The 22,840-nt window shown below is 36.0% G+C and overlaps 1 protein-coding gene across 1 annotated transcript in view; it reads right to left on the bottom strand.

Moving 5' to 3' along the window:
- Positions 1–22,840, bottom strand: part of LOC122408579 (laccase-like) — an 885,959-nt gene that overhangs the window by 469,074 nt on the left and 394,045 nt on the right. Inside the window, exon 3 of the mRNA XM_043415437.1 lies at positions 12,476–12,680. Within this exon, the coding sequence (XP_043271372.1) occupies positions 12,476–12,680 (205 nt within the window). The remainder of the gene's footprint in view (positions 1–12,475; positions 12,681–22,840) is intronic.

Below are 22,840 nucleotides of genomic sequence, written 5' to 3'. Positions count from 1 at the left end.
AGTAATTGTTGCTTAATTGCACTTATTTAATAAAAAAACGGAAACAAATTGTTTCGCAATATACACGGGATATTATTGTGCATCGATAAATGAAAAAAATTGTACATAATACATATGTTTTAGCTTCCAAAATAACTCTCCAGTTTATATTCAATAACGGCAATTTTTACTTCCCACTTATTCTTCCAGCGAACGAATTCCATTCGGAATAAGGACTAACTTATATTATTATTAAGAACATTAAATTAATAATGAATCGCACTTCAACAAATGTTTAACCAGATTATGCCGTACAATTTCGTTTTTTTATGATTGATTTTTTATTGAATGAATAGTGATGGGCCGGACAAGTAGTTTTAACACATATTTAAACATAATTTGTATCGATCCAATCGACGTCGAATTTTGTGAATAATACCAGAGGATCCTGAAAGTCTGAGAAGAATCGATTTTCTTATAAGTCTCTGTCACCATAGAGTAACAAATGACTAGCTTTCATGTCATTTTTTTCGATTTAAAAGCTTCTTAGTACAATTTAATAATGTCAAAATTTGGAGTTTCCAATAAAATACTTGTCCACCGATTGATATCATAAATTTTAATGCTGCACGTAAATTAGACGGAATTTTTTCAATTGATTTAGTTGTTCGGATCAAATAAGAAGAATGAGGCATCGGTTTCCAAAATGATTTCAAGCATGATTTTTCGGTTTTTTATTTTTTACTTGTTATTTGATTCTTTTGACACTTTAAATAATAGATATAGATTAGTTATTTTCAAAGATAATGTTTTTTCAAGATTTGAAATTTTTTTTCGAATTGTTCTGTATTTTTTTTTGTAAAATAATTTTTTTTACAATTAAAAAAAAAAAATTTTCAAGTTTTTTTTATGGATGGAATTATCAGCAAACGAGGGACCTTCAATGTACTTGTCCCAACCTTTTTTTTCCTAGGGGAAGTTTATGGTTTGATATCACGTCTTTTTTCTCGAAAGTTCCTTATTTATGTTCAGATGACTATAGGATTTTGGTTTCAATTTCTATAAATTATTTATGATTTTCGGCTTATAACGTTGGTTTTCACGAAAAAAGACCTATTTTTCGTCAAAATTGTACTGGAAATATTTCGTCACAGGTCTATCCTGGGACTTTGGCGATTTCTTTCCTTATACTTTAATATGTTATGCTTATTGGCAACCCAAGAGCATGCCGAAATATGTGTTGCGGGCTGAGATATGATTTCCGGCTTATAACGTTAGAAAGTTAGAAAAAAGAAAGGAAAAGAGGAAAGATTGATCAAATTCAAGACACAACAAATCCAACAGAATTGTCCATTTTTAAATGTCGCTTTTGCATTCTGAATCTAGATATTTTCGTGTCATCCAAAACGTGCCCCCGATGAAATATATTTCCAAAGTATGCCAGTGGCCGAAAAAAGGCACCCGGAAACATTTATTATGTCAGAACTCAAAGAAGCAAAAAAAATTGAGCGTACTTAATTCAACAGAGCAACAGAATTCAAAAACGTTTAAGGTACATTCATTGGTTTTGGAGAAAAATAATTTCAGGAGAATCTGCTGCGATTCAATGTATCTGTGCAATGAGTTTGGAAGACAGCAATTTCAAATCCATCCATAAATGAGGAACTGAAGACTTTTGTAGTGAATTTTTCATTTTATGTTTATGTTACAGTGAGAGTCAAAAAGTAAAATGAATAGCACAGTGTATAAATTTTATAGTTTTCAGATTTTTGCTGTATTTCAATGATCCAAATCTATAGTATTATAGTGAAAAGTTGTTAAAAGTCATGATGTTACATTAAAATGACATAGCGCACATAACATTCAGAAATTCTGTAGGTTTCCATGATGTTGGCAGGTATTATACTTAATCGCATCCAAAACTGAGCAACTGTAGACTTATCGTAATGAATCTTTTCTCTAATAATTCCACATTTGCAGTTTGTACAATAGGAATACTCAACATACACGTCATTTCATAAGTATTGTTGTCAAAATTTGTGTTTGCCTACCGCATTCCGAAGATTCGACTTTTCATATTGAAACGGCACTCCCTTTTTCACTACACACAAAATGACATTTGAACCTCGCGCCACGCGAGCTCGTACTTAGCCGCTCGACGCGACTCTCCGTGGCTCGGCGTAAAGGCTATCGCCTCATAGAAATCGACTCTTTTCTTTCATAATTATATTTCTTTTGTATTCCAACACCTCAATTAATACAAAAATTACAAGAGGCAATAATTAATGAATTAAAACAAATCAAAAAGTCAGTCGAAAAGACAATAAAGAGAGTTCAGGTAAAACTTGTCCGGAAAACTCCAATTGCGTGCTGGCTCCAACAGAAATGACCAGTCACGAGCGAGCATTTGGTTCCAGGGGAATGATCGGAAGTTATCATAATTTATTCATTTAACGTCGATTAAAGGAAAACTTGCTTTATTTAAGCTTTAAAATGCAAAATACCATTTTTGTTCGCTAAAAGCAGTTGATTTTATACGAAAATCATTTATTTTACAAAAGCGAGGGAAAACAGCCTCTAGTTTGTCCAATTACAGCTCGAGCGGGAATTGGAGAACCAATCCCAGAATTTAGGAATCGAAACTCTGGTTCGAGATTATTTTCCAAGAGAATCAAAGTCCAAGTTATTTTTAGACTGAATTATGATCATTATTCCTTTGTCTAAATCAGTATAAAAGGCCGTGCGGAGCAGCAACGGGAGCTCATTCTTGAATCAGCTCTCGCTCTAGTACAGAGGTAGTGACTCTGGAAACAAGCTCCAGCAAACCCAAAACCTTAAGAATTCCAAATTTCACGCCGAGAGGGAGGGGACTGTGCGATTCCGTGCAGGCCAAAGATTCGAGGGTGAAATTCCTTTCCGATCACGCCAAGAGGGAGGGGACTGAGTGATTCCCTTCAGGCCAAAGATTCGAGGGTGATTTTCTATCCATTCAGTTTGAGAGGGAGGGGACCTTGCGATTCCGTGGGGTCTGAAGAGATTCTCAAACTTGATCCATCTTCCCTATGCTAAAGAGGGAGGGGACCCTGCGATTCCGTGGGGTCTGAAGATTCTTGGCATAGGACCATTTTCAAAATTGCCCTTTTTATTTTTTGTTGGAAGCATTAATCATTTATTTTGAGAGCATAAGCCTCCACTATTCTCTAAGAAGCGAGGGCGGATTAAAATAAAAGTTAATTTAATCGTCAAGAAAAATTTAATCAATCTCAGTTGATTTGTATTGAGCCAGTCCAACAATAGCCTTTAAAATTGTATAGAAGCAGAGAATTAGATGGATTGATTAAATTTGAGAATTGAGAGAAATAGGAATTAATTTCTGATCTCACAGATCAGAACTTATAAGAATTTATCAAAGAGAACAGAAATAATTACAATTGGACATGTTTCTTGATATTCGAGAGAGAAATCATAAATTGGACAAGTTTCTTGGACAAGTTTATTGAAATTAGAGAAAGAAAACCTAAAATTGGACAAGTTATTGATATTAGAGAGATATTTTCATTCGTACCACGAAACACCAACGATTCGCATCGCATTCTCATTTTTTTAATAAAGTTACTTTGAATAAACACTATTATTATAATTTTACACACAAATCCTTAATCTCTCGTTCATTTCATGCCTGCTCCTAAATTTTTAGTAGCTCGAAAACACGCGTAACGGGTGACGTCATAAAAGCGTACCGTTACAATATTATCAGCAAAAAAAGCATCCAAAGACTTTTTGGAACAAGTTTCAAAATTATTACTGGACAGACCAGGTGGAAAAAGAATAACTACACTTATATCAAGACCAGAAACTGTTTTGAGAATCTGATGTACAAAATGTGCGCTTGATGATCATAACTGGAAACCTCTTGAATCAAGTTATCACAATCAGCATGGAGAAATAGTAGAAAATCATAGGACACATATTAGGCAACCAATTAATATTATGTATCGATCTGCTGCAAACCGATGGAGTCAAAACAAGGATCGGAAAGAGCAGAGCCAAACTCAATAGGAAGCAAAATATGGGAATATTCAAAAATAATGATGACACAAGAAATAAATTAGAAAACATTTATTCAATTGAAGTTTCTAACATCATACTAACAGTTCCGTGTGTTTTTGTTTTATTAATTATTTATCAACCATGTCATTTCACATCAAAAAGAAAATTTGAGGTTATAGGTTGACGCACGTTTTTCCTCACAACTTTCAACTTTTAGAACTCTTTTCGATTAACTGATTTGACTTATCAAGTTTATATTATTTACCAACTATACGAACGTTCGTTACATTTGTCGCGCCTTCGTAACGTCAAACGCCGACTGATTCCTTACCACACAACTATCAAAGCGAACTCGTATACATAATCTAATTACACACATGACATATAACCACGCTTTAACTGACGATATATTTACACTGGACAATATCCCTCGCACACTGGTTCAATTGAAGGAATTAATACTTATTTTCAATAGAACGAAATAATAAAATCTGCATCACCCAAAAACACACGGATCACAGACTACATTTACGCGGCCGCTTTTATACCGGTTTAATTCATTAAAAGACCGGTTTTCTTAATATTATGACACACATCACTATTTTTACTAAAATAATAAATATTATGCACTCTACTAAACAACAAACATTTTTTAAAATTAAATTTAGACCGCACTTTGTTATGTCGAAACTACGTTTGTTCATGATGCTATCACAAAAACTGACAGATGGTTGTACATATATACGTTGACGAAGTCTGAGCGTGGTTACGTTCATGGAGTGTGACCGTGGATACGTTTATGGAGTTTGAACGTGGTGTGTCAGATGGAGTGAGCCAATCAGAGTGCGTTGAGATACAACTCTACTACCACTAACTCACGTCAAAACGCGTATACGTATACGTCGAACTCGTAATGTATCAGTAACTTTTGCATAATCTTGAGCCCGTGCAAAGTTTTTTCTCAATAATTACGCCACCGATCATGCTCATTTTGGGCGGAATCGAAAGAGAATTTATTAATTAATCTCCAGTTCAATTTTCAAAGTCTCAGATGACTTATGAGTTTCGTATTTGAACAATATGACATGCCAATTTTACCCCCACCACGGCGAATCGTTTTATTCAGAGAAAGTATACTCGGCGAGAGCCTCAGGCCAGCAGACGACAGAGCTGTCAATGTACTTGTCCCGAGACTCTACCGAGTCTCTTGATAAGGTGGACGATGGGCTTAGAATGGACAACACCAGGGTACATGGTAAGGGAGGAGACGAAGAGGGAGAAAATAAGGACAAGAGCGGCTAGGAGGGCATGGAAGTACGGGGAAAAATTAGAGGAGGGGAGGGGAAGCGAATTAGCGAGAATCTGTTGGGAAGAGGCTAGAAGGAGAGAGCAAGGAAACAGGGAGCTATCGGGATGGGAAAAAAGAAGAAAGGAAAGCAGGGAAAAGGGGATGGTGGAGGAAAGACAAAAAATGGAAAAATGGATGGAGAGAGACAGGGAAGAACAGAGAGAAGAAAGGGAAAGGAGTATAAGGGATTCGAAATACAACAGATGGTATAGAGAGATAAGAACAGAGGAAGTCCCAAAATACTTGAGGTCAGGTTGGGGGGAGGAAAGATACAGAAGGATAGGGAGATATAGATTGGGGAACGAAATGAGAGAGGGCCAGTATTGGAAGGGGGTAGAAGAGAAAAAATGCAGAATATGTGAGGAAGAGGAAGAAACATGGGAGCATGGATTAGATAGATGTGGTGGAGGGGAGGAGTCAGACTACGTCAGTACTACCAATGATGTTTTCTTTAATCCCTTACAAAGTGAACTTACCTTTAATCGTAAGCGAGGCTTACGCTTAAAGATAAGTTCACGTAAGCGAGACTTACGCCTACTTTTGAGTTGTAATTCAGAGAAGAATTTTTTATTTTAAAAGTCATTGTGATCGCCCACGGATGAAAAATTGATTGAAACGTTTATCTTCTGACTCCGCAGCCATTAGCAAGAGACGAAATCGAAAATTTGTAAAGGTTCTGAAATCAGAGAAAAATTTTTATTCTCGAAATTTTTAAAAGTTCTTAAATTAGAGGAAAATTCTGAAAATTAGCAACAATGACTGATTTCAGTCCCAACGAAATCGTTGATATGCTCCTTACACGCAAACGTACTTGCACTTGGTACGTTAAAGATCTCTTCGCGGTACATTCTGGATACCTCTAAAATAGTTGAAAATGATGTTCTCACTTAAAATATATGAACTTAATCAAAAAATTTTTCCAACAAAAGTTGTTGGTTTTGCGCGGAGAAATTTTTTGATGATGAAAAAAAGTTATGTTTCCATTCGAAAAAAACATGTCGGCCATTCTAACGTCGCCATTTTGAAATTCGGATCCACAAACCAATTTTTATCAACCCCTAAAAGTTTTGTTGCACACAATATTTGATCCAAGCAATATTTTCCGAGAAAAGTCAGGTGTAAGATTAAAATGGGACACCCTGTATATTTTATAATATTATATATATATTACATTATATATTTTATAATATTATATATTAATTTGAATAAAATTTTTATTATTATATTTTATTATTAGTTAATATAATAAAATATATCTTATATGTACTGTAACGAGATTTTTCCCCGCAAAGGGTCCAACCTATCCCTTCTCGACTCACCTGACCCGCTAACGGGTGGCGGCGTACCGGCGAGGTCGGGCTGGGCGCCAGGTACCGAGGTACCGTCGGAATACCGACTTATTGTTCGCCCTACCTCGCCAAATACGACCTTCCGAGCCACCCGACACAGGTGACCGAGGACGGTCCGGCTACTCAGCTCCAACTGAGGTACTAAGTGGTAGAGGGGCTGGCCCAAGATGAGAGTAACAACACGGGATAACATAAAAGGTCAAAAAAGATACTCAACTCAATGATACCAGAAATAGTAACAAAACTGGATCCGATCGAACTGATAAACAAAATCATAAAGAAACGAAATCGGCTATCGAATCAGCCGTACGCGAGGAAAGGAACTCCGCTAAAAAAAATCTGGAGTCGCCGCTGCGAGGTAGTCCGAAACGGATAGGTAAGCAGCGGTGCGTCGTGGCGTGTAGGCAACTTGACGTCTCCATTTACAAAAGAAAATTATAATGTAATGCCGTAATAATTTCACGCGGAAGAAATCAAACAGATAAAGAAAGTATGGAATCACCGCTGCGAGGTAGTCCGAAAAGGATAGGTAAGCAGCGGTGCGTCGTGGCTCGTAGGCAACTTGACGTCTCTATTTCCGAAAGAAAATTGTAACGTAATGACGCATTAATCGCACGCGAAAGACGTAAAACAGATAAAGAAAGTAGGGAATCACCGCCGCGAGGTAGTCCGAAACGGATAGGTAAGCAGCGGTGCGTCGTGGCTGGTAGGCAACTTGACGAATTCCATTTACAACAGAAAATATAACATCGTCCTAATCCTACGTGACAGAAAGAAATTCCGATAATGACACGCAGGGAATCACCGCTGCGAGGTAGTCCAAAAGGGATAGGTAAGCAGCGGTGAGTCGTGGCTTGTAGGCAACTTGACGGATCCCCGTTACACAAGAAAATGTAATGTCGAGTTAATCGTACGCAAAAGAATAAACCCCGACGAGAGAATAATGTTTCGCCAGGGATTCTCGACTACGAAAAATATAGAAAATAATACGCCGGAGCATAAGATAACAAAATCGGCTTGGAGATAGCCCGCGCGACGAGCGCGAAGCGCAAGAAAAAAGGTAAACACGCGAGGACGACGCTGGCCTTGAGCGCGCGCTGAGAGAGAGACTGAAGCAAACCCGGTGGTTCGCAAACACGATATTACAAAATCGGGGAAAAGTACGACGCAGTACTCGTCGTACCATACCCGCAAAATTCTCACACAAAATATTTTAATAGTAATGAAATAATTCAGAATAAAGAGGGGCTGATTCGGATCGTGATTGTCTTCCCCCGTGATTCTCCAAACTCATAATTATTGCCACGCGGAGATGAACGCGAGACTATCGCAACAGATCATGATCGCGTGGTTCGCCAAAGAAAATATAACAAACGCCACAGTACTTCCAGAGGAAACGACAAATAATTGGAGAATCACGGGGTCGAACACGACAATGGAGAAAAAGAGGAACGACCTCACCGAGAGTTCCTCCGAATCAGCCAAGACCAGCAAGGTAATCCAAAAGGGCACTTACACTCGACTCACGGCACCGGTTATCGATCGTAGATTGGTGACCCCTCGCCTCGTTCGTAGGCAAGAGCTCCCGAATTCGCGCTATCCCCACCACTCATTACCCCCCACGAAGGGCCACGCGCCCGCGTCCCAGCACTGGATCATCCTCCGTCTCTCCTATCCTCACGCTTCACGTGGTATTTCGGAGTTTTTCGCGTATTGCGTTGGAATGTTATCCCCACTCCGATCCAGCGAACGAGGATCGATGTGGCTGACACGGTTCTCAAATCCCGCGCTCGAGTACAGGTCCTTCCAAATGATCGTTCCTTGGTCGCCTTCCTCTAGGGCCATTCGGGGTTCGTCTCCGGAAAGAGGGGAGGCCTCCCTCATGAATCCAAGCGTCCCTGAATCCACGGTGGGCCCATTCTTAAACCACCAGGAAATTCAGCACCTCCAACTCGGAAACGGACCCGAACCCCATTAGACGAGGCGCCGATTTAACTCGGACCGCGGTTCCCAAGGATACGATGGTAGGGTTGCAACTCTTGATTGCTACGGTAGGAGGACTAGCGGGCGGCCACTGACGTTGGGCCTTTTTCCGGCGCTAGTCCTTTACACCCACTCACAGATTTCGATGACTAAACCCGGAATACGGATCTGCACTCGAGCACGCGATTTAATCAAGAAAGATATTTTTACGAACGGTGCTGAGACGCTAGCGCGTTTTCCCGCGGGAGGGCAACGACGTAGGGTGAAATGGGCCAAAGTGCAATAAAAAGAAAATTATACGATTCAATTATTAGGCTCTAACTCTCTCAGTCTCCTCTCTCGACACACTCTCGACCGCGTTCACACGTTTTCGCGGGTTACGCAATGAAATTACATGCGTTTCGCCGAAGAGACAGAATCATACTTAATAAACTAAAACCAACTAAAATACTTCGCCCCTACGCCAGTTGAGTCTCCGATCGGTCCAGCCCCGTGTGTCGGCGTGCGTCGGTCAAGTAGGACCGTAAATCCGGTCCACTGGTCGACACTTAACCGTACGAGTGGCGTGGCTCAAAATGTCACGTCACAGTACATATGTTATGCGTAAACCAGCAGCTAGTATTGCCCCCGCTGTGCGCTCATCCTCTGTCTCTCTCGCTCGGCGACGCACAAGGAGAGGGGATAACCGCGTTCAGCGTAGTGCGTCACGTAGCGCGTGACAAGGTGTAAACAATCGTGCAAAAGACGTAAGTCCAAATGTAAACATGCTTAACTTACGCCCGTCTGTCCCTAAGAAATTAAAGTTCCCTAAATGATGGATTTTAAATCACTAACGTTACATATCTCAGGATCGACTGGACGAATTTACTTGCAACAAAGACCAATAGAGAGGGAAAAATTCGAAAAAAATCATCACCAATTTTCAGGTTTTTTCATAAAATGGTTTGTTTGTGAGAGCCGTTTAAAAATTCTGTGACGTCATAAAAACGGCATATTCGCGTATATAGGAGTAGCGGTAGGGCTCGCGCTGGCTTTTCTTTTGCGCTGCAGTTTTTCCTTTTAATACTTGGCATCGAGCCGCTGCCGCGTCTCTTGATCAGAAGCTCCTGAAAGTCTGAAGAGAATCGATTTTCTTATAAGTCTCTGCCACCATAGAGTAAGAAATGACTAGCTTGCTTGTGATTTTTTCTGATTTAAAAGCTTCTAAGAACACATCCACAATGTTGAAATTTGGAGTTACTCATAAATTACTTGTCCTTCGATTGATATCATAAAGTTTAATTCTGTACGTAACTCAAATGGTAACTGTTTTCAATTGATTAGAAAATACTTGCACGTAAATTAGATGGAAGTTTTTTTTAATTGATTTAGCTGTTCGAATAAAATCAGAAGAATGAGGCATCGATTTCCAAAATTATTTCAAGCGTGATGTTTCGGTTTTTTATTTTTTACTTGTTATTTGATTCTTTTGACACTTCAAAAAATAGATACAGATTAGTTTTTTTTTTAATATAATGTTTTTTCAAGATTTGTGAAATTTTTCCCGAATTGTTCTGTATTTTTTTTTATATAGTATTTTTTTTACCATTAAAAAAAAATTCATATTTTTTTTATGGATGTATATAATTACCAGCGAACAAGAGATCATCAATGTACTTGTCCCAACCTTTTTTTTCCTAGGGGTATGATTATGGTCCCAGACGAATTGTGCACATTAGTGAGTACCGTGCAGGAATTAATAGATCACATTTATCCGGGAATTCCACAAATCCACAATAAACCGATTGAATGGTTTTGTGAATGGGCCATTTTTACTCCAAAAAACGATCAAGCTGCATTTATTAACGATATGTTGCTAAAATCATTTGATGGAGAAGAAATGATTTACAAGTCGATAGACACTGTATGTAACGCAGATGAAGCCGTGAATTATCCGGTAGAGTTTTTAAATTGGCTTAATCCACCGCGCCTGCCTTACCATAAGCTCACTTTACGAAAGGGCTCACCCGTAATGCTACTTCGGAATCTAAAGCCACCGAAACTGTGCAATGGCACAAGGCTGCAAGTCAGAGCCATGCATAAAAATTTAATTGAAGCTACGATTTTAAGTGGATGTGCTCAAGGAGACACAATTTTGGGCCGCGTATTCCTTTAATATCCAATAACCTCCCCCATGAATTTAAAAGATTACAATTTCCTCTAAAAGTATGCTTCGCAATGACAATAAACAAATCTCAGGGTCAAACTTTAAAATATGCTGGTGTCGATTTAAGAGAAGATTGTTTCTCTCATGCCCAATTTTACGTAGCTTGCTCACGCGTCAGTTCGCCAAAAGGCCTCGTGATATTGGTGCCGTCAGAAAAAATAACAAAAAATATTGTTTATAAAGAAATTCTCTGAGAAGCCATCAAATGTTCACATTCACAATGCGGAATAAACGACAAATTATTCTCTCCATACGTTCGATTCCTGGCAATAGCTACTCTGGAAGACAAATTTGAGAGCATAACTCACAATAAAACGGTATGGGTTATGTGTATGGGTTTTGAACGATAAGGCCAAAGTGGGACTAGCTATCTACGTAGACGTATGCTACGTAGAGAAAGGGGAGTTTTAGTCGGTAGGGTCGCAAGACGAGTCCGACACTTGGAGGACGAGCTAGGACCCGAGTAGTGCGTAACTTGGCATTTCCCCTTTATAAAAAGAAAAAAAATTACTAACTACAATTTTTTTCGCTCTGTATCAGATTTCGTAGAGAGTTCTCTACGAATCTCTCTTTCGTAGAGAGTTAACTTAAAAGGAAATGAATGATAGATTAAATTTTATTTTGTAAAACGCGCGCGAAAGCTATGTAAAGAAATGTAAAAGCATACCTGTACACAGTACCACATAGGTCATACGGAAATCTGTGTTGGATACTATTGTGTGCCCAGTGAAGCGGGCATATCTTGGCTAGTTTTCTTATAAGTCTTTGCCACCATGGAGTAGCAAATGACTAGCTTTCATGTGATTTTTTTGGATTTAAAAGCATCTTAGAAACATTTAATAATCTCAAAATTTCGAGTAACTAATAAAAACTTGTCCACCGATTGATATCATAAATTTTAGTGCTGCACGTAATTCAAGTGGTAACTTCTTTCAATTCCTTAGAAAATACTTGGCCTTGAATTGATATAATAAATTTTAATGCTGCACGTAACTTGGATGGATTTTTTTTTTCAATTTATTCAGTCGTTGGAATAAGATAAGAAGAATGGTGCATCGTTTTTCAAAATGTTTTCAAACGCGATATTTCGGTTTTTCATTTCTCATGTTTTATTTGAATTTTTTTCACTTTTCAAAATTACAGATTGGAATTACAGATTGGTATTCTTTTTAATGTAACGTTTTTTTCAAGATTTGTGAAATCCTTTTCGAATTATGATAGTGAAATTAATCACAGTTCATAATTTTTTTTAAGGAATTTTCATTACATTTTTTGTGATATGGTAGGAAACAAGGGACCATCAATGTACTTGTCCCGACCTTTTTTTCCTCAGGGTATATGTATGTGAGAGTATAATTCTCAGTTTTCATATCATGCTATGATTTGTTTCATCGCTAGGCAACGAGAAAGAATGTATGAAAAAAAAGTTAGTTCACATATCGGTGTCTTACGAATAACACGACGTGTTCAATTTAAATAAATTAATTAATATTTTTAATTATAATCATGTATTATTCACTATCTTACAGTACCATGAATCTCGACACATTGTATGTTTACCAGAGGATGATGTGATGCTGGAAGCGAGTACCGGCTTGATCGGAATACCGTCAGTCGCTATAACCGTTAAATTATGCCCTTCAATAGTCATCTGAACCGCGCACGTAAATCCACAACTATTTATCATTCGAAATCGGTAACGATGGCCAGCGGTTACGTTAAACCTAGCTAGTGGAGTATTCGTTGTAGTTCCGGTCATGGTATCCTATAAACGTTATGCTTTCTGTTATAAAATAATACACACACTGTAACTTCAAAAGTAAATGAATATTGTAACCTATAGCAGGAAAAACTGTTCATTTTTACTCGTTCATCCAAATGGGAGAAAAAGAATTTTTCGTCCCTACGTGTGATGCATTACATTAAAAATTATAAAAGAAAACCATGTAACTGATTCGTCTACTTCTCATGACGATTGTCAAAATTTAAAATTAACTAAATTGTATGCATACATTTTCCTCGCCAATAACACAACACAGCGTTTAACGTGTTCCAGCAAATGGTTTACGACATTAATGAACGACTAACTTCTCAAATGGTCACATAAAATATAAAAACTCACCCATAATATAGGCACACCGAAGTTGGTTGTGCGGCGAATGCGGCTATACTTTTCCTACGTATATTGCGCAGCTACATAATTATTCGACGTTAAATACAAATTCACATCGTGTGTACGATTTCTTCTATAACGTCAAAAAATGATGTTAATAGGCCATTATTCTCGTTTAACGTCAACTAGATCGCTCTGGGAGGGTCCGTAGGCTCCACTATCCTCAGATATTCGCATGTTCACATCAGAAGAATAAGAACGATTCCAGGACCTGCAGAACCCGTTAATCAAGCGAAAAGGAAAAAAACACATTTTTCAACGCCAACACGTTAAAAATTCGTCTAACAAGGAAAGGTACTTTAGTGTCCGCCTCCGATTTTGATAATTTTTTTCTATGTTATAGTCCATCCAAAAATAAGAGACACGTATTTTTTTTTATCGGCCGAAAGTTATTTTTAAGGGGTGAAATCAACCCTCAAAGTTCGGCATGTTTTGCGTCTGGTAGAGTGTTTCATATAGAAGCACTCAACCGATCGAAACGAAACCAATTGCAAAATGTTTGGCATGTCAAATAACCCATATGACATGTCCAACTTCTTATGCACCCTTACGGCAAAGGGGTGAACCACCCCCGAATATTCAGAATTTTTTCGTTTAACAAAATTTTTTTTTTTGGAAATGAACTGCTTCGATTAGTCACCAGTAACAAAATTTCGTCGGGGAAGGCTGACATACCACATAAAAACCATAAGTTATACGGTTTTGAAGGTGTTGGAAAAATATGAAAAAATCAAGAGACTCGGGACAAGTACATTGACAGCCCTGTCGTCTGCTGGCCCGAGGCTCTCGCCGAGACTATATGGGAAAAAAAGGTTGGGACAAGTACATTGATGGTCCCTTGTTTCTGGATGACATAGAAAAAAGATTCAGAACCAGGAAAAAAATTCTATAGAAATAATAAACGAAAAATTGAAAAGTTCAAAAAAATTCATAAATATTGAACAAATTGAAAAATGTACTATCCAAGTTACATGCAGTATAAAAATGTATGATATCAATTAGAGGCCAAGTTTTTATTGATAATTTGGAATATTTATTGAACAAATCGAAAACTTTAATTGAAACTCATGATAATTATTTTCAAGAAAAAAGTTAATGAAAAAAAAGTCATAACGGAAGTTACGTGCAGTACTAAAATTTATTATATCAATTCGAGGTCAAGTATTTATCAGTTAATCGAAATATAATCTCCGGCGACAAATGAGCGTTGAGAATCCTTGTCGGGCTCACAACGTTTTATCAAAATTACTAAAAAATTAATGGAAATGAAATCATTAAAAATTCACATGAAAGTCATTCGTGACATCAACAAGGAACACACTTTAAAGAATCGATTCCCCTCCGATTTTCAGGATCCCCTGGTATTATTCACAACATTCAACTTCGTTTGGATCGGTACAAATTATGTTCAAATACGTCTAAAACGTACTTGTCCGGCCCATCACTTTTTATTCAAATTGCTCATTCGAAAACAAATCAGGGCTGCTCTAAAATGACAAATATAATAAAATCGATTGAAATAAAAATAATATCTCTAAGTAATTTGAACTTGATTGTTCGCAAGTTCGTATAGCAATATCCACTTCTCATTTTCTTCAGTGAACACAAACCATTCGGTAAGAACCAATGAAAATGAGAAATAATCAGGCACATTACAAGAAATTTTCGAACCTACTCAGCCATGCAATGTTTTTTTTTCTATAGTCACGTACACATTTTTATAAATACCACTAGTCGAGTACGACACGTGGATTCCTGGAATTTGGAGAAAAATTATTTTGTTGTGAATTCTGACTTTATATGATATAAATAGATTAATCAACTTTATCTTTCATTTTCGTTTCATTTTGACAAGAGCGATTCGAAGGAAAATTATTTTCTCGGGAATTACTGTTCCTTAATATTAACACATGCAGTAACTTTGATTTTGATTTGTTTTCGAATGAGCAATTTGAATAAAAAGTGATGGGCCGGACAAGTACGTTGAAGACGTATTTGAACATAATTTGTACCGATCCAAACGAAGTTGAATGTTGTGAATAATACCAGGGGATCCTGAAAATCGGAGGGGAATCGATTCTTTAAAGTGTGTACCTTGTTGAAGTAACGAATGACTTTCATGTGAATTTTTAATGATTTCATTTCCATTAATTTTTTAGTAATTTTGATAAAACGTTGTGAGCCCGACAAGGATTCTCAACGCTCATTTGTCGCCGGAGATTATATTTCGAATAACTGATAAATACTTGACCTCGAATTGATATAATAAATTTTAGTACTGCACGTAACTTCCGTTATGACTTTTTTTTCATTAACTTTTTTCTTGAAAATAATTATCATGAGTTTCAATTAAAGTTTCCGATTTGTTCAATAAATATTCCAAATTATCAATAAAAACTTGGCCTCTAATTGATATCATACATTTTTATACTGCATGTAACTTGGATAGTACATTTTTCAATTTGTTCAATATTGATGAATTTTTATGAACTTTTCAATTTTTCGTTTATTATTTCTATAGAATTTTTTTCCTGGTTCTGAATCTTTTTTCTATGTCATCCAGAAAGAAGGGGCCATCAATGTACTTGTCCCAACCTTTTTTTCCCAAGGGGAAGTTTATGGTTTGATATCACGCCTTTTTTCTCAAAAGTTCATCATTTATGTTATGACGGTTATAGGATTTTAGTTTAAATTTCTATGAATTATTTGCTTAGTACATTTTTATAGATTCCGTTCTCATACAAACATTTTTTTATGGGATAATCTTTTTCATGAAATTATCAGCAAATAAGGGACCATTAATGTACTTTTCACAACCTTATTTTCCCTCGGTATGATGTTCGGCTTATAAAGTTGGTTTCCACCATAGAAAACCAATTTTTCGCAAAAATTGTAAAGAAAATATTTCGTCACAAGTATGCTCTTGAACTTTGGCGATTTTTTCCCTTATACTCTAATATGTTATGCCTATTAGGAACTCAACAGCATGGAGGAATCCGAGATGAGGCCCGAGAAATAAATTTCGGTTTATAATGTTGGTTTCCACGTAAAAGACCGATTTTTCTTCAAAATTGTACTGAAAATATAGGCAGTGGTTTGGTCTTGGACTTTGGTGATTTTTCTCCTTGTCTTCTAAAATGTTTTGTCTATTGGGAACCCAAGAGCATGAAGAAATGCGTGTTGTGGGCCGTAATCAAGAGACTCGGTAGAGTCTTGGGACAAGTACATTGACAGCTCTGTCGTCTGCTGGCCTGAGGCTCTCGCCGAGACTATATTTTCTCTGAATAAAACGATTCGCCGTGGTGGGGGTAAAATTGATATGCGATTTTCTTTAATTACGAAACTCATGAGTTCTGTACGGCTTTGAAAATTGAACTTTCAGCTAATTAAGAAGTTCTCTGTCGAATGAGCCCAAAATCAGCATGATCGGTGTCGTAATTGCTGAGAAAAAACTTTGCACGGGCTTAAGATTATGCAAAAGTTACTAACACATTCGGGATTCGACGTATCTGTATACGCGTACTCTGACCGCTACAAGCATAGGCTCCTTGGCCCCCATGATCACCAATTCCCGGTGAGAATATTCTTGTTCCAACCAATGAGCAATGAAAAAAATCCTGGGCCAATTACATCAAAGTTTGAAATGACATGCGCAAGCATATAGCATGTGCATTTCAGTTCTGACTATGAATGTACAATATATATGACGCCAACTTCAGAACGTAGCACACGGCGCAGCACAGCTGGTAACAGCATAAATCAATCGATATACATATATATATGGGTACAAACCATGTGTCAGTTTTTGATCGTAAGAATAGAGTTTCGACATTACGAAGTGCGTGCGGGATAAATAAAAAAATAATTTTCATCATCTAAAGAAGTGCAGATTACTATTTATGTTGTTATTTGTGATATATTAAACCGGTATCAAAGCGGCCGCGTAAATGTAGTCTGTGATGTGTGTGTGAAAAAGAATATAAAAAATGCGCGATGCATATGTCAACGAAAGTTTTCAAGATTTCATTATTTCGTTCGATTGGAAATAAGTGTTATCTGATATAATCCTTCAATTAAACCAGAGTACGAGAAATATTGTCCAGTGCGAATATATCGTCAGTAGCGTGGTTATATGTCAAGGTTATATACGAATAAATAGAACTAAAATACACACAACTGTTAGAATGATATTAGTAACTTTAATTGAATAAATGTTTTCTAATTTATACCTTGTGTTGTCATTATTTTAAAACATCCCCATATTTTGCTTGATATTCAGTTTGGCTCTGCCCTCTCCGATCCTTGTTTTCACCCCATCAGTTTACAGCGGATCGATTCATATTATTATTTCGTTCCCTAATATGCGTCCTATGATTTTCTACTCCTTCATGATGATTGTGGTAACATGATTCGAGAGGTTTCTAACCATGATCTTGAATTGCACATTTTATAAATCAGATTTTCAAAAAAAAATCTGGTCTTGGTATAGTGTGTAGTTATTCTAATTAAAAAATTGATTATAAAAGTCTCCAGTTGCTCATTTATGGATAGATTTGAAATTGCTGTCTTCGAAGCTCATTGCGCAGATACATTGAACCGCAGCAGATACCTGCGAACTCTGAAATTTTTGTGGATAAATATATATGCGACGGATCACCCCTTATCTTTGATTATGGTAATATATAATGGAACTTGGTTCCGCAAGCTTTTAAGTGTTCCTTTTCAAATAGTATTGAAGTTTATATGACTGATATGCAGCGAATACTTCCAAACTTTGATATTTCTGTGTTGCAGCATGTGTGCCAATCATTCAAATCATTTACTCCAACCGTATCATGTAATCTAGAAAATTCATCACAAAAGTCTGCCGCTTTCCTAAATACTTCAATTTTCCTTTTTCTACTCTATTCTGAGTTTTTGAATTTCTAAATTCATTTCTGAATTGTCCTGAAATGGTTTTCCTCCAAAACCAATGCAGGTACCTTAAACGTCTTTGAATTCTGTTGCTCCGTTAAATTAAGTTCGCTTAGTTTTTTTGCTGCTTCGAGTTCTGGCATAATAAATGTTAGAAGTTTTCGGGTACTTTTTTTCAGCAACTATCAAACTGTGGATAATTGGACTTCAGCGGCCACTTGCAAACTTTGGAAATATATTTCATTGGGGGCACATTTTGGATGAGATGAAATCTCTAGATTCAGAATGCAAAAGCGACATTTAAAGTGGGCAAATCTGTTGGATTTTTCGTGTTCTTTCATTTGAATTTTGAAGAAAAGTGATAAATAAAATCTGTTCTATTAAGGAAATCTTTACCTCAGTTCTTTCTTCGTTCAAAGACTTGGAAACAATTGCCAAAGGCCAAGGACAGACCGGTGACGAAATATTTCCAGTACAATTTTGACGAAAAATAGATCTTTTGTCGCGGAAACCAACGTTATGAGCCGAAAATCATATTACAGCCCACGAGACGCATTTCTTCACTCTTTTGGGTTCCTATTACACAAAACATATGAGAAGATTATAAAAAATGGGCAAAAAAATTATTTTATAAAAAAAATACAGAACAATTCGAAAAAAATTTCACAAATCTTGAAAAAGCATTATCTTTAAAAAAAACTAAACTGTATCTATTTTTTAAAGTGTTAAAAGAACCAAATGACAAGTAAAAAATAAAAACCGAAAAATCGCGCTTGAAATCATTTTGGAAACCGATGCCTCATTCTCCTTATTTGATTCGAAGGGCTAAATCAACTAAAAAAAATTCCATCTAATTTACGTACAGCATTAAAATTTATTATATCAATTCGAGGCCAAGTATTTTCTAATAAATTGAAAAAAGTTACCATTTGAGTTACGTGCAGCACTAAAATTTATGATATCAATCGAAGGACAAGTAATTTATGAGTAACTCCAAATTTCAACATTATGGAACTGTTTTAAGAAGCTTTTAAATCCAAAAAAATCACATGCAAGCTAGTCATTTCTTACTCTATGATGGCAGAGACAATCGATTTTTTTCAGACTTTCAGGAGCTACTGATATTATTCACAATATTCGACGTCGATTGGATCGATAGAAATTATGTTTAAATATGAGTTAAAAGTACCTGTCCGGCCCATCACTTTTCATTTAAATCAAATAAAAATCAATCATAAAAAAACGAAACTGTACGGGAGAATCCGGTTAAAAATTTATTATTCCGGAAAAAAATTCCATCTAATTTACGTGCGGCATTAAAATTTATTATATTAATTCGAGGCCAAGTATTTTCTAATGAATTGAAAAAAGTTACCATTTGAATTACGTGCAGCACTAAAATTTATGATATCAATCGGTGGACAAGTATTTTATTAGTAACTCCAAATTTTGACATTATTGAAATGTTCTAAGAAGCTTTCAAATCCAAAAGAATCACATGCAAGCTAGTCATTTCTTACTCTATGGTGGCAGAGACTTATAAGAAAATCGATTCTTCTCAGACTTTCAGGATCCTCTGGTATTATTCACAAAATTCGACGTCGATTGGATCGATACAAATTATGTTTAAATATGTGTTGAAAGTACTTGTCCGGCCCATCACTATTCATTCAATAAAGAATTAATCATAGAAAAACGAAATGGCACGGCAGAATCTCGTTAAAAGTTTGTTGAAATGCGATTCATTATTAATTTTATGTTTTTAATAATAGTATAGGTTAGTTCTTATTCCGAATGGAACTCGTTCGCTGGAAGAATAAGTGGGAAGTAAAAATTGCCCGCATCGAATGTAAACTGGAGAGTTATTTTGGAAGCTTGAACATATACATTATGTACAATTTTTTTCATTTATCGATGCACAATAATATCCCTTCTAAATTGCGGAATAATTTGTTTCCGTTTTTTATTAAATTAGTGCAATTAAGTAAAAATTACTTGAAGATAATTCTCTCAATTCCATCTGCATGAATGCTTGTGATCCATCAGTTCTAGACAAGCTCTGACTTTTATTTGGATAAACAATTTAAACGGAAAGTGATGGGCCGGACAAGTACTTTTAACACATATTTAAACATAATTTGTATCGATCCAATCGACGTCGAATTTTGTGAATAATACCAGAGGATCCTGAAAGTCTGAGAAGAATCGATTTTCTTATAAGTCTCTGCCACCATAGAGTAAGAAATGACTAGCTTGCATGTGATTCTTTTGGATTTGAAAGCTTCTTAGAACAATTCAATAATGTCAAAATTTGGAGTTACTAATAAAATACTTGTCCACCGATTGATATCATAAATTTTAGTGCTGCACGTAATTCAAATGGTAACTTTTTTCAATTCATTAGAAAATACTTGGCCTCGAATTAATATAATAAATTTTAATGCCGCACGTAAATTAGATGGAATTTTTTTCCGGAATAATAAATTTTTAACCGGATTCTCCCGTACAGTTTCGTTTTTTTATGATTGATTTTTATTTGATTTAAATGAAAAGTGATGGGCCGGACAAGTACTTTTAACTCATATTTAAACATAATTTCTATCGATCCAATCGACGTCGAATTTTGTGAATAATACCAGAGGATCCTGAAAGTCTGAGAAGAATCGATTTTCTTATAAGTCTCTGCCACCATAGAGTAAGAAATGACTAGCTTGCATGTGATTCTTTTGGATTTGAAAGCTTCTTAGAACAATTCAATAATGTCAAAATTTGGAGTTACTAATAAAATACTTGTCCACCGATTGATATCATAAATTTTAGTGCTGCACGTAATTCAAATGGTAACTTTTTTCAATTCATTAGAAAATACTTGGCCTCGAATTAATATAATAAATTTTAATGCCGCACGTAAATTAGATGGAATTTTTTTCCGGAATAATAAATTTTTAACCGGATTCTCCCGTACAGTTTCGTTTTTTTATGATTGATTTTTATTTGATTTAAATGAAAAGTGATGGGCCGGACAAGTACTTTTAACTCATATTTAAACATAATTTCTATCGATCCAATCGACGTCGAATATTGTGAATAATATCAGTAGCTCCTGAAAGTCTGAAAAAAATCGATTGTCTCTGCCATCATAGAGTAAGAAATGACTAGCTTGCATGTGATTTTTTTGGATTTAAAAGCTTCTTAAAACAGTTCCATAATGTTGAAATTTGGAGTTACTCATAAATTACTTGTCCTTCGATTGATATCATAAATTTTAGTGCTGCACGTAACTCAAATGGTAACTTTTTTCAATTTATTAGAAAATACTTGGCCTCGAATTGACATAATAAATTTTAATGCTGTACGTAAATTAGATGGAATTTTTTTTAGTTGATTTAGCCCTTCGAATCAAATAAGGAGAATGAGGCATCGGTTTCCAAAATGATTTCAAGCGCGATTTTTCGGTTTTTATTTTTTACTTGTTATTTGGTTCTTTTAACACTTTAAAAAATAGATACAGTTTAGTTTTTTTTAAAGATAATGCTTTTTCAAGATTTGTGAAATTTTTTCGAATTGTTCTGTATTTTTTTTATAAAATAATTTTTTTGCCCATTTTTTATAAAAATTTTGTTTTAAAGTTTTTTTCATGGATGGAATTATCAACAAACGAGGGATCATCAATGTACTTGTCCCAACCTTTTTTTTCCTAGGGGAAGTTTATGGTTTGATATCACGTCTTTTTTCTCAAAAGTTCCTTATTTATGTTCAGTTGACTATAGGATATTAGTTTAAATTTCTATGAATTATTTATGATTTTCGTCTTATAACGTTGGTTTTCACGAAAAAAGACCTATTTTTCGTGAAAATTGTACTGGACATATTTCGTCACAGGTCTGTCCTCGGACTTCGGCGATTTTTTCCCTTGTACTCTAATATGTTTTGTCAATTAGGAACCCAAGAGCACGGCCGCAAGCGGGTTGGAGGCCGGGATATGATTTTCGGCTTATAGCGTAGGTTTCCACGAAAAAAGACCTATTTTTCGTAAAAATTGAATTGAAAATATTTCGTCACAGGTCTCTCCTTGGACTTTGGCGATTTTTTTCCTTGTACTCTAATATGTTTTGTCAATTAGGAACCAAAGAGCACGGTGAAAAGCAGGTTGTAGGTCGTGATATGATTTTCGGCTTATAACGTTGGTTTCCACGAAAATAGACCTAAATTTCGTCAAATTTGAACTGGAAATATTTCGATAGAGGTTTGTTCTTGGACTTTGGTGATTTTTCTCCTTGTCTTCTAATATGTTTTGTCCATTGGAAACTCAAGAGCATGGAGCAATGCGTGTTGCGGGCTGAGATATGATTTCCGGCTTATAACGTTAGTGAAAAGAAAGGAAAAGAGAAAAGATAGATTAAATTCAAGACACAACGAATACAACAGAATTGGCCATTTTTAAATGTCGTTTTTGCATTCTGAATCTAGACATTTTCGTGTCATCCAAAACATGCCCCCGATGAAATATATTTCCAAAGTTTGCAAGTGGCCGCGGAGATCCAATTATCTACAGTTTGATAGTTGCAGAAAAAAGGCACCCGGAAACATTTATTATGTCAGAATTCAAAGAAGTGAAAAAAACTGAGCGTACTTGATTCAACAGAGCAACGGAATTCAAAGACGTTTAAGGTACCTGCATTGCTTGTGGAGGAAAACAATTTCATTTCAGGATAATTTAGAAATAAATTAGGAAATTCAGAAATTTAGCATAGAATTTAGAAAAAGGAAAATTAAGATAATTAGTAAAGCTGAAAACTTTTGTGATGAATTTTTGAAATTACATGTTACGGTTGGAG

The sequence above is a fragment of the Venturia canescens genome, chromosome 3 (genome assembly GCF_019457755.1).
Source record: "Venturia canescens isolate UGA chromosome 3, ASM1945775v1, whole genome shotgun sequence".
Taxonomy (NCBI): Eukaryota; Metazoa; Arthropoda; class Insecta; order Hymenoptera; family Ichneumonidae; genus Venturia; species Venturia canescens.
Note: the sequence above shows the minus strand (reverse complement) of the source record. Positions and strands in the feature narration are given on the sequence as shown.